The 11,305-nt window shown below is 47.0% G+C and overlaps 1 protein-coding gene across 5 annotated transcripts; it reads left to right on the forward strand.

Moving 5' to 3' along the window:
* The first annotated feature begins 1,642 nt into the window (after positions 1-1,642).
* RNPS1 (RNA binding protein with serine rich domain 1) lies at positions 1,643-11,072 on the forward strand. Of its 5 annotated transcripts, XM_036021021.1 has the most exons (9): positions 1,654-1,750; positions 2,054-2,575; positions 4,707-4,894; positions 5,142-5,297; positions 5,945-6,136; positions 6,448-6,550; positions 6,795-6,948; positions 9,617-9,758; positions 10,216-11,072. In XM_036021021.1, exons 3-9 carry the CDS (start codon positions 4,824-4,826, stop codon positions 10,313-10,315), a joined length of 918 nt encoding a protein of 305 aa, XP_035876914.1. In that variant the 5' UTR covers positions 1,654-1,750; positions 2,054-2,575; positions 4,707-4,823; the 3' UTR covers positions 10,316-11,072. The 5 variants fall into 5 exon arrangements, with proteins under 5 accessions (XP_028368343.1, XP_035876914.1, XP_028368345.1 ...); XM_028512542.2 differs by lacking the exon at positions 2,054-2,575 and having other exon boundaries at positions 1,643-1,750; XM_028512544.2 differs by lacking the exon at positions 2,054-2,575 and having other exon boundaries at positions 1,716-1,845.
* The last annotated feature ends 233 nt before the right edge of the window (positions 11,073-11,305 follow it).

The raw sequence follows: 11,305 nt of genomic DNA on the forward strand, positions 1-11,305 counted from the left end.
TCCCACACGTTGCCGGAGCCTTCTCACAGATATCCATGTGCTGTGGGCCTGGACCACCAAGGCCACACCATCCCCAATGCCAACCCTCTCAGCCTCTTCACTGCTGTAGAACCAAGGCTGCCCTTCTGTTCTGCTTACTCCTCCATGCCTGGCCTTGGCAGATGTGACAGTGATACAGAGAATTTAACTTGCTCTAAAAGTCTCACAATGCCTGCCATCAAATCTAAATCCAAAGGGAGGACCCAAACCCAGTGTGACTTAGCCTGCTGTCACTCCCCACCCCCCCTCCCGCCACCCCAACAAGGTGGTGCTTCAGTGGAAGAGAACCAGGGGGCAGGCTACTCTTCCCAGGCCTCATTTGTCCCAGACTCCTCAGATACCCTTCAGCACAGCGTGAGGTGGTAGGGGCACATTTGACATCGCTGGGACGGGCCAAAGGGACTGGAGAAGGGAAAGGAGTCGCCATCATTGGATGGAAACACCAAATGGAACAGAGAGCGGTGACTTGCAAAGCACGCCCACAGCACCATTCATCCACTTCAAGTCACCAAGCCTGTCTTTTCCACTAACATCTAATCTGTCTTCAAATCACATTGGTTCCTTCCTCCAAATACACCACTTTGGATCTCTTCTTCTCTTCCTTTGCTGAACTGACTTGTAAGGACAATGTCTGAGGTTGGGGGTACATTCCTTCCTCCCACTATAATCCCGGAGCAAGGGCTGCTTGCCTGATACAGGGTGGGGTTTGGGGATTGAAGGGAGGGGATGGAGGGAAGGGGCCATATGCAGTAGGCACAGAGGTGAACACAACCCTAAAACCTGTCCCTCTCAGCCCTGAGATTTACTCCGACAGCCTGCTGGCTGGATAGGAGCCTCTAGACTCTCATCCCTACTCCTGACTTTTCTAGAAGGTTCTGACAGTGCCTTCCAGCCTACACCATCCACTGACAGTGGGGGGAGGAATGAAGCCTCGGCCTGTATGTTGTACTTCTTCCAAGTCCCCCGCCTCTCACCAGCACCGCTGAACTTCACCTTCCTAGCCCCAGCCTGCAAGCTTCCCTTGGCTTCTTCCAAGGAGCCTCCGCGCCTTTGCATCTGCTGTTCCCTCGGCCGGCGCGTCCTTCCACTCTGTTCTCAACTGCAGTCACCTCCTCAGAAACGCCTTTTCTTCTGCACCTGACTTTCACCTTGCCTTTCGCTCTCCGTTCTGGACGCAATGCCTCCTGTCTTGTGCACTCCGCCAGTGCAGGAGCCGCATCATCTACACAGTCAACCCCCACACCACGCGCGATTTTTAAAAATCCTCACCGGAGGATAAGGTCATTGATTCTAGAGAGAGGAAAGGAGGAAGGGAGGAGGGAGATGGGAGGGAGTGCGAGGGAGGCGAAGGGAGAGTGAGAAGTCCTGGGCTGCGTTAACCCCATCGGCGCCGGCCCATCATCTGCCCATGTGGCGCGGCCCTCTAACCCTAACAAGCATCTTATCTGTAGGCCTCACGAAGCGTGTAGCCGCCCGGGGCGGCCCAAGACACCACTCCAGGAAGGGTGACAGAGTTAGTATCCCAGCCAAGGCGTTCAACAAACGGCCCTGGCCCTTTAACACTCTGAGCGCTCGCGCCCATTGGCTAAGGCGCTTGCGTCATCGCTGCTCGCCGAACGGCGGCGTCTTCCCGCTCCCTAATCCTGACGACTGAGCAGCGCCGACCTCGCCGGCTGAGGGGAGCGGGAGGAGGTCGCGGTGGCGGGAAGATGTAAGTGAGGGAATCCGACCCCATCCGAGCTTCGGGGGGCGCCCTACGGAATCGGCTGGGCGCATGGTAGGGCTGGCGCGCTCTCCGGCCCCGCGGTGAGGACAGCGGCCTAGTTACGCAGCGCGGGAACTGAGAAGAAAGAGTGTGGCCCGGGGTGGGCAGAGTGGGAGGATCCGAGGCCGCGGCCCGGAAGTAGTCGGGGCTGCGGCGGGCGGAAGGGCGGCCTCGCTTCGCCCGCTCTGCGGCAGACCCAGCTAGGCCCGCGGAACTTGGAACAGCCGTGAGCGCGGCCCATTCTTTCAGGACCCTCTCGCTGGGCTGGAGACCCAGGCCCGCAACCCTGGGCCCTGCCCTGGAAGCGCTTGCGGTCCGGCGCCTGAACTGAGGAGTTGTGAGTGGACGGGGACGGCGAGGTTGCGTGCGGGGCCTGTGCCCCTGTGGGTGCAGAGTTGCTTTGTGGGATACCCTGGAAGACCGACTAATCCTCCCCTCGGGGCCATTAATTCAAAACATTAACTTCACGAACGTTTACCGGGCTCCTATGTGCCGTTCTCGGTGCTAGCTAGCCCTTGGGTATACGATCACTGAGAAATCAGAGTTCAGTTTGACGGGTTACCCCAGAAGGGAAAGGTAAAGGCGAGGAGAGACTTGGCTTTTTCTATCTTTGTTATTTTTGCATGAATTGTGCCTAAAATGTACTTTTAAATGGGGAAGGTGCTCTGAAGATTTGAGCTGAACGCCATCTACTCGCGATTTAACTAATTGTTTTCTCCTCTCTCTGGCTGTTGGACGCGCACTTTCCGGAGGATGGGGGAGGTAACCAAGGTCCTGTGCTGTTACCTGAACTTGTGTGAGCAGAGAACCTCAACCTTTGCTTTTTAGCATTCGGCCACACCCAACAAAGCGTTTGTTTATTCTGTGACTTTTAATTTTTAGTGTCGAAGAATAACTGTTGGTACTTCTTTTCACAAAGTACACTCAGGTAGATCTTTAGAACTGGGATGGGGTCCAGGAATCTGCACTCTAGGTCAATAAGGTAGCCATTGGCCACATAGGGCTATTTAACACTTGAAATACACCTAGCCCAAATTGAGGTGTTTGAAAGACTTAGTAGGGGGGAGGTAAATATTTTACTCATCAGTTTTATACTGATTGTTGAAAAGGTAATACTTGGGATGTAATGTGTTAAATACATTACTAAAAGTTAACTTCAGTGTTAACTTCTACTTTCTGTAATGTGGCTACTAGAAAATTTTAGGATATGTTTGGAGCTGGGACTCTGAATTGGGCAGTATTGCTCCTGGCGATCCTGATGGGGGCTGTCCAGAGACCTCTTTTGAGCATTCCAGGATAGATGACTGGGTACAAGAGTATATGGGAAAAGACCTCTAAACGTGGAGAAACAGCCTTTTCTTGTAACACGAGCACACATTTACTGAGCGTTAACTAGGTGCCAAGTCTTTCATGGGTTAATTTGATTGATGTACTTGATAACTATGAGGGATAGGAACTATAATTGTCACCATAGTACTGGTGAGAAATTGAGGTTCAGAAAGGTTAAGTGGCTTATCCAAGGTCACACAACAAAGCTAACTCCTGCACACTGACTCCACAGTCTTAACCATGATCAGTGGTTGTCCAAGGATGCTAAACTTATCCAGTATTGCCAGCTCGGTGTTTATAATAATCTTGTTTTAAGGCAAAACATCTTAAAGGTTTTACAGCCCTGGAAAACAGGAGCACAGGTGATATTCTGCTCTCCTCCATTCTGATTTGATTGTCCAGGGCCAAGCAGTATTTCTTGAGCCGGGACATTATTTGCATGTTGCATACCTCCACACACACATGGAAACAATCTCATTTGGTGTGCTGTGTCCAAGTTACTTACAGGCTATCAGAAAAGGTGGAACACAAGTAGTTACGACTAACATCTTGAGATCTTTGCTTACAATGCAAGCAAATTATATAAAACCTCACTGAAATAACTGAGGTAGCAGTCCCCAGGAAACAGGGCACGTAATGAACTAGTAGTTTGTTCTTGAGTAATATTTTCTAATGACTACTTATTGAGCACATGCTGCAGTCCAAGCACTTTGCTAAACCATTACCTGCAGTATCTTATCCAATTCCAATGTCTACTTCCCACCCTATCCCCCAGCATTTTATTTTTGAAAGAATATAAAAATACAGAAAAGGTGAAGGACTTGTACAGTGAGTACTCACATTACTACCACCTAGATTTTAAAAGTCCCATTTCTGCTTTATCTTGTATGTAGCCCCGCCCATCAATCTTATTTTTTCTTGTATTTCAGAGTAATTTGTTTTGGTATACTTCCCCATAACACTGCCATATGCATATCATTAACTAAAGTCCAGTATTTAAGGAAATGACTAATTTTTAATATATTTTGCTGCTTTTAAAATGTTCATATGAGATATTTTTATCTGTTTATGGTCGGGTAGTAAACATTTGATGCTGGTACCAGTCACCTTTAAGTAGTTTTTGCTTCTTGTCACATATTGTCAAAGTATCATACTAGGAAATTACAGCAGTAAAACAAGATCTAAACCTATCAGGACAGCCACGTTTATTTTGGTTTTTCTCTGTTCTGCATGCACGTGCTGCTGTAGTATTTCTAAGGGGCCATAGAGGGCTCAGCATCATATTTATAAGTGAAAAATGGGTACTATGCCACCTGTAAAATAACAATGACAAGCACCACCATCATTTCCTTAAGAAAAAGACAAGCTGAGGTGACGAGTCTACTGTGTGTCCTGTGGAGACGGTATCCTCCCTGAGGAAGTGGTGAAGATCCCTGAGTGTTCCTAGCTTTGTGGACGCTCACTCGCTGCTGTGACCCTTGTCGCCATCGCATCTGCTCAGCTTTTGCGTATAAAGTAGCTTTGTTGCCTTGCCAATTTGTTCATTCTTTAAATCTTTTTATCTTGTTATTAGGCTGCACTTTGGCGTAAATTGCAATCGATTAGGGATCGTTTCTCAGACTCAAGTTAGAAGTGAGAGTTCAGATAAGTGAGGCCACCATTGCTGCTTGGAACACCTCAGAAGGGGAGAATGGATTTATCAGGAGTGAAAAAGAAGAGCTTGCTAGGAGTCAAAGAAAATAATAAAAAGTCCAGCACTAGGTAATCCTGTCAGATTCTTCTAGTGCAATTTTGGGGGTGCTTGTTGCTAGGGACCCTCAGAAAGGGGAAGATTGGAAATGTCTTATGTTCTACAGTGAAAGTATCCCAAGCCACAGATCACAGATCATTTTGCTCTGTGATGGTCTGGGATCTCTGTAGCTACTTGAATCCCCTTTTTTGAGTTGTGGTATTGTTTCAGGGTTCAGTCAAAGGGGCATGTGATCTCATACTCTTCCTTACCGTCCAGGGCTCCTTCTCCTTCCAAACGCAAAGACCGCTCTGATGAGAAGTCCAAGGATCGCTCTAAAGATAAAGGGGTCACCAAGGAGTCGAGCGAGAAGGATCGTGGCAGGGATAAAACTCGCAAGAGGCGCAGCGCTTCCAGTGGTAGCAGCAGCACCAGGTGGGGCTGGCAGGATAGAGTGTTGAGAGGCCTCACGTCCCTTTTGCAGAGCCCAGAAAGTGCTCTGTCGTCTTAATTATGTATGAAGGAAACACTCTCAGATTGTTAATCAGGATTCTAATTGTGGCAGATTGGTTTGGGGTTTGCTGTGGTTATATATAGAAGCTGGTGTTTGTGTTGTTTCTTTCCTTGAGATGTTGAGGAATGGGACATCTTGGGGTATATTTTTCTCTAAAGTACTTTTTATTCAGAATTGTATTTGGATTGCCCTAGCCCAGAACTTGTTTGTTCTTCCATTGAAAACCAGATTCAGTCAGTCAGTCAGTCAGTAGTCACCTTTCAAGCTGAGTTGGTGGCTCTGACTTGCCAGGCTCCTCTCTACCTTTCAGTAGGCAGTGCTTCTTTGTCTGTAGGAAGCAGCTCATTCTTCCTTTCCTGTCACTGCATGATGCGAGTGCTGTTTTCCTTCCTCACCTAGAGCTTTGGCTTGAGGGTGTGGTGGTAAATGTTTCCCCATTGAAGCAAGTAGGGCCGCTCGGAAATATGAGGACAGCTGTTTTCTCTTGGGAGCATGTGCAAGCTTGTCTGTGCTGTGAAGAAATGCTTCCCCCACGTGTAGTCTGTGACCCCTTCCATCTCACCCCCAGGTCTCGGTCCAGCTCTACCTCCAGCTCGGGCTCCAGCACCAGCACTGGCTCGAGCAGCGGCTCTAGCTCCTCATCTGCATCAAGCCGCTCGGGAAGTTCAAGCACATCCCGCAGCTCCAGCTCTAGCAGCTCCTCTGGCTCTCCAAGTCCTTCTCGGCGCAGACATGACAATAGGCGGCGTTCCCGCTCCAAGTAAGTTCCCCTCCAGCACTGCTTCTCACCAAAATTTGTGAATTATCTGTGAACTGTAGTTTACAAACTGATTTCTATAAAGTTGCTGTAGTTGTTACAAAAGTAGGCCAAAAAAGGAATCTCTCTGTCCTGATAGTATTTCTGAGTCAGGGCTGATATGCATAAAGCAATGGGAAAGGCTTCCTTATGGAAAACTCATATTCGCAGTTAATATCCCCACTTAAAAAAATTAATCAACTAACTTGACAGAAATGAATTGTTTTTGGTGTGTATGTGGGGTTTTTTTGTTTTGTTTTGTTTTTAACTATCAGATCCAAACCACCCAAAAGAGATGAAAAGGAAAGGAAAAGGCGGAGCCCTTCTCCTAAGCCCACCAAAGTACACATCGGGAGACTTACCAGGAATGTGACCAAGGTGAGGAGCCCCAGATCTCTCCAGTGGACCAAGTGATGGTGTCTTTGGATGTAGCTTTTTGGAGGACTTAACTTGATGATACATGATTCGAGTAGTGCACTGATTAATTCCTTTTAATGAAGTACACATGTGTGTCTAGGAGATTTACCCCCAAATGCCAAAGTTGTGGTTATGTGGTGAATTCTCTTTGACTCTTACAAGTGACTGGTGCTTAAGCATAAGAGTGACCCTTCTTTCTCTTTAGGATCACATCATGGAGATATTCTCCACCTATGGGAAAATTAAAATGATTGACATGCCTGTAGAAAGAATGCACCCCCATCTATCTAAAGGCTATGCGTATGTGGAGTTTGAGAATCCAGATGAAGCCGAGAAGGCACTGAAGCACATGGATGGAGGTGGGTGGCCCTGCCAGCACTCCTCTATACTCCCTTTGTCCCCTCTCCAAGACCAGGTACCAACCACATGTTGGGGCGCTTTTTTAAAAGATTTTATTTCTTTTTATTTTTAGAGGAGAAAGGAGAAAGAAACGTCAATGTGTGATTGCCTCTCATGCGCCCCCCTAATGGGGACCTGGCCCACACACAGGCATGTGCCCTGACTTGGAATTGAACCAGTGATCTCTTGCTTCTCAGGCCAGAATTCAGTCCACTGAGTCACACCAGCCAGACACGTAGCAACCTTTAGAATGGATTTCCAACCTGGCTACACATCAAAATCTCCTTGAGGCTCATTCAGGATTATAATTATTCAGTGGTGTGTTTACCAAAAACACATTTTATGGAACTTTTTAAAATATTTGTTTGTTTGTTTGTTTGTTTAAATTCAGCCCTGGCTGGAGTGGCTCAGGGGATTGAGTGCCAGCCTGTCAGGAGTTGCTGATTCTATTCCTGGTCAGGGCACACGCCTGGGTTGTAGCCTGGGCCCTAGCTGGGAGCATGTGGGAGGCAGCCAATTGATGTATCTCCCACACATTGTTGTTTCTCTCCCTACTTTCTCCCTCCCTTCCTCTCTCTAAAAATAAATAAAATCCTTTAAAAAAATTTCTTGGGGAAAAAAATCGGTAGATATGAATATACTAGCATTTTAAGAATTTTCAGCCCTAGCTGGTGTGGCTCGGTAGATTGAGCATGGGCCTGTGAACTAATTAGTCGCCAGTTTGATTCCTGGTTGGGGTACATGCCTGGGTTGCAGGCCAGGTCCCTGGTTAGGGGTGTGTGAGAGGCAACCACACATTGATGATTCTCCCTCTTTTCCTCCTTTCCTTCCCCTCTCTCTAAAAATAAAATTTTTTTTTAAGAATTTTCAACCTGTTAAAAGTTTTAAGGATCGAATTTTTTTAACAACGGATATTGTGAATATAATGGAGCCATTTGGCTTTTATATGGGAATGTTTCCTTTAATCCTCTCTGAGAGTCAGTTTCTGTTTTTGCTGACATTTTAGCATTTTTAGGATTCCTTTGCTGAATTCACAAATTTTACCCATTTCCTAAAAGCTGCTTATGGTGACATTTGTAGCTGTTTAGTATTAGGCAGAATGGTTTGAGTGTTTGTAAATGGTTTCAGGTGGTGGTTTTTGTGTTTTGTTTTGTTTTTTTTCATATTGTAAGCAGTATTTTACATAGTTATTCTTTTAATTTTTATTGATTATTTTAGAAACATGCATTCATTGGTGTGTGGTTTTTTAATTGATTTGAGAGGAACATCAATCCTATTTATGCATTCATTGGTTGCTTCTTGTATTCTTTAATATTTTAATTTTATTATTTTAGAGAGAGAAATATTACTTATGCATTCATTGGTTTTGTTTTTTGTTGTTTTTTAATCAATTTGTGAGAAACATCAATTTATTCTACTTATTTATGCATTCATTGGTTGTGGGGATCAAACCCACAACGTCAGCAAATCAGGACAATGCTCTAACCCAGTGAACCTGGCCAGGGCCAGATGGCCAATATTCGTTTTGTCTTTAAGTCAGCATTTGAAGGAACATGTAAGTTGTTCTTGCCCCAGCTCACTGCTGCTGTAATCCAGGCACCTGGGGCCAAGAGCCAGGACTGCCCACAGCACTGTGTGGGCTGCCAGGCTGACTGGGGAGGAAAATTTGAGCACCCCAGAACCTCATCATCTTCGAAGGCCTCATTATACACTTGATAAGTAGCCTAACAGTATATAGTTGCCCTTGAGCCTTGGTAGAATTTAGATACTAGAAAGTTTTCCTTAATATTTAGCTAACTCTGTTTCAATCTATTATATAACTGGTGCCATGAGTTCCCTAACTGGGGTGGGCTTTGGCAGTGATCCAGGGTCAGCTTCGGCTACAGATATTTTGGCCTTTTGAGTCTCTTCTGAACATGTGCCCTCATGCCTCAGTTATCCCTTCAGTAAGTACCTTTGAAATTTCCTTGAACATAGGAGCTGAGAAGATCAAAGAGCCCTCTGCTCTTTGGGGAAACACAGGGGGCTGTGCTTCATCCCCAGAGCAGTCCCTAGGCTAAAGTTGGTACATTTGCTTCCCTGGGGTTCCTGGGTCTGCGTCTCAGTTTTCTTTGGTCTTGTTTCACTGAAGTCCTGCAGGTTTCTCTGGCCTTCTTCCTGAGCTGCCTCTCTGGGACACTTTTCCAGAGACAAACTCATAAGACAAACTTGACATCTCATTTTGTACACCCGTCCTTGAGGTGTTCTTCCTTCTGAACTCCACATCTCAGGAGATCGTGGCTTATCCAAGATCTGGTGCTGATCATCTTCCCTTCCCCACCCCCCACCCGATCCGTCACCTAGTTCTGGTGATTTGACATCCCATCCCTTGAGATGGGTTTTACGCTATCTTTGTTCTTGTGAACCCCTCTCTAATGGGTCTCCCTGCTCTTGCCTGTCTCCTTCCCATTGTTCTTGAGAAGGAAGCTCAAGTGTTAGTGCCACAGTCCAGCTCGGGGCGGGGACACAAATCTTCTCCTCACTTTAGCAAACACTAACATGTTCTTTAGGTGTTGACTTGGATGGCACTTTCTCTGAGAGGCAATCCCAGTGCATCAAGGTTGAGGTGACTTGATCTTTTTTCAACAGGACAAATTGATGGCCAGGAAATCACTGCCACCGCTGTGCTGGCCCCCTGGCCTAGGCCACCCCCCAGGCGATTCAGCCCTCCCAGGAGAATGCTGCCACCACCTCCCATGTGGCGCCGGTCTCCCCCACGGATGAGGAGAAGGTGAGTCAGTTTGGAGTCTCACAGGGAGCTTCCTGATTGGGGCTAGTTTGGGTTTGTTTTATTTACAACACAATGTGACAGTGATGGCTTTGGGATCTTAATTCAGCTCCACATGCTCTCATGCGCACTCACGCCATGATGGCAGTGTTGGCATGGGGAGGCCTTCAGAGCTCATGTTCATTACAGTTGGGGAAAGGAAGAGAAAGGCAACTGCTGGAGTGGGGGACCAGCAGAAGGTGTGGCCCTGCTGGTTGTAGCAGAACTCCAGAATATCAGTTTCTTTTTCAAGGGTTCTGTGTCAGTCCCATCCAAAGGGAGCTACCCTGACAGAGTGCTGAACCAGAAACTACAGAATTGTTCCAGGAAGAAGCCAGCCTTAACCCTGTGATCCATGATATAGAGCTGCTTCCATGGCATGTGCTTCAGTGTCTGATGTATTTATTTCCTGTTCCCACAGGTCACGCTCCCCACGGCGCAGGTCCCCCGTGCGTCGGCGATCCCGCTCCCCCGGCCGGCGCCGCCACCGGAGCCGCTCCAGCTCCAATTCCTCCCGATAAGCAAGCCACCGAAGCTCTGCCCCATAACTTATATCCCATCCAACTCAGTTCTGTCACTTTTCTAGCCGAAGGAGAGTCAGTAGGAAACAAATTCTCACTCAGGGGCAGGCTTCAAAGGCAGCATTGAGACGTTTTCCTCTGAAGGCCAAGTTCAGCTGCAGAACTGTTATTGGGTTGGGGTTGTGCCTATGAAGATGCCCTCCAGTTTCCTGGCTAGAAAGTTCCCATGTTTCCAGTCCCTGAGAGTCAGTTCAGTGGCTAAGCCAGCAGGAACAAGCAGGGTTCTAGCTGGCAGTATCACCCCAGCCTGGGAGCGCAATTTTTCATTCCGCTGATGACCTAGGGTCAATCTAGTAGCCTGAAGATCCTTCAGGAAAGGGCATGCTTTCGTGCAGCTGCCGTTCCTATTAACCTGGCTCTGCTTGAGTCTTGACCTCTAGGGTCACACAACCCATTAGTTGCTGTAAATGGTTCTGTTCTCATACACTCGTGTACTGATACACTCACACCCCACATCTCCTTTCTTTGAAATTGGTGAGCAAGTTGAGAGCTGACTCTGTAGGGTCATTGCACCCCACCTCCACCCTCTTTGTAGTGGTCTTTGGGGTTACCTTGGGAACATGTACATTGCTTTTTTGGCTTTTATTGTACAGTCAGTACTATAAATTTTCTGTTTTGAGTTTTTTTGTAACTTTGTAGCATTTTGTTGTGTAGAGTAAAAGAATTGTGTTGAATAAACCTAGGATTAGAATGCAGAGTGTGGGCTCACTGCCTCCTTCCCATCCATTGGCCTTAAAGATAGCTATTGTGCAGGAACTAACATATAGCTGCCTGAGAGCTGAGTTTTTGTTTCATTTTCAAAGTCACACCTCCAAAATCAACCAAGAGACCACCAAGTGTTGGGTTGCTCCTGCATATAGACAAATAGAAGAAAGATGTTTTATCACCTTTATTTTTCCCCCTTAAAAATTGGTTTGTTCCATGAGGAAG

Source organism: Phyllostomus discolor, chromosome 3 (genome assembly GCF_004126475.2).
Source record: "Phyllostomus discolor isolate MPI-MPIP mPhyDis1 chromosome 3, mPhyDis1.pri.v3, whole genome shotgun sequence".
NCBI classification, from domain to species: domain Eukaryota; kingdom Metazoa; phylum Chordata; class Mammalia; order Chiroptera; family Phyllostomidae; genus Phyllostomus; species Phyllostomus discolor.

What these genes read in the sequence shown, in the direction of transcription:
- RNPS1 (XM_028512542.2), top strand. Translation starts at nt 4,824, where the DNA reads ATGGATTTATCAGGAGTGAAAAAGAAGAGCTTGCTAGGAGTCAAAGAA. An exon ending in ACTGAAGCACATGGATGGAG is followed by an intron (nt 6,949 to 9,616) that starts GTGGGTGGCCCT and finishes TTTTTTCAACAG; the next exon opens with GACAAATTGATGGCCAGGAA. An exon ending in CCCCCACGGATGAGGAGAAG is followed by an intron (nt 9,759 to 10,215) that starts GTGAGTCAGTTT and finishes CTGTTCCCACAG; the next exon opens with GTCACGCTCCCCACGGCGCA.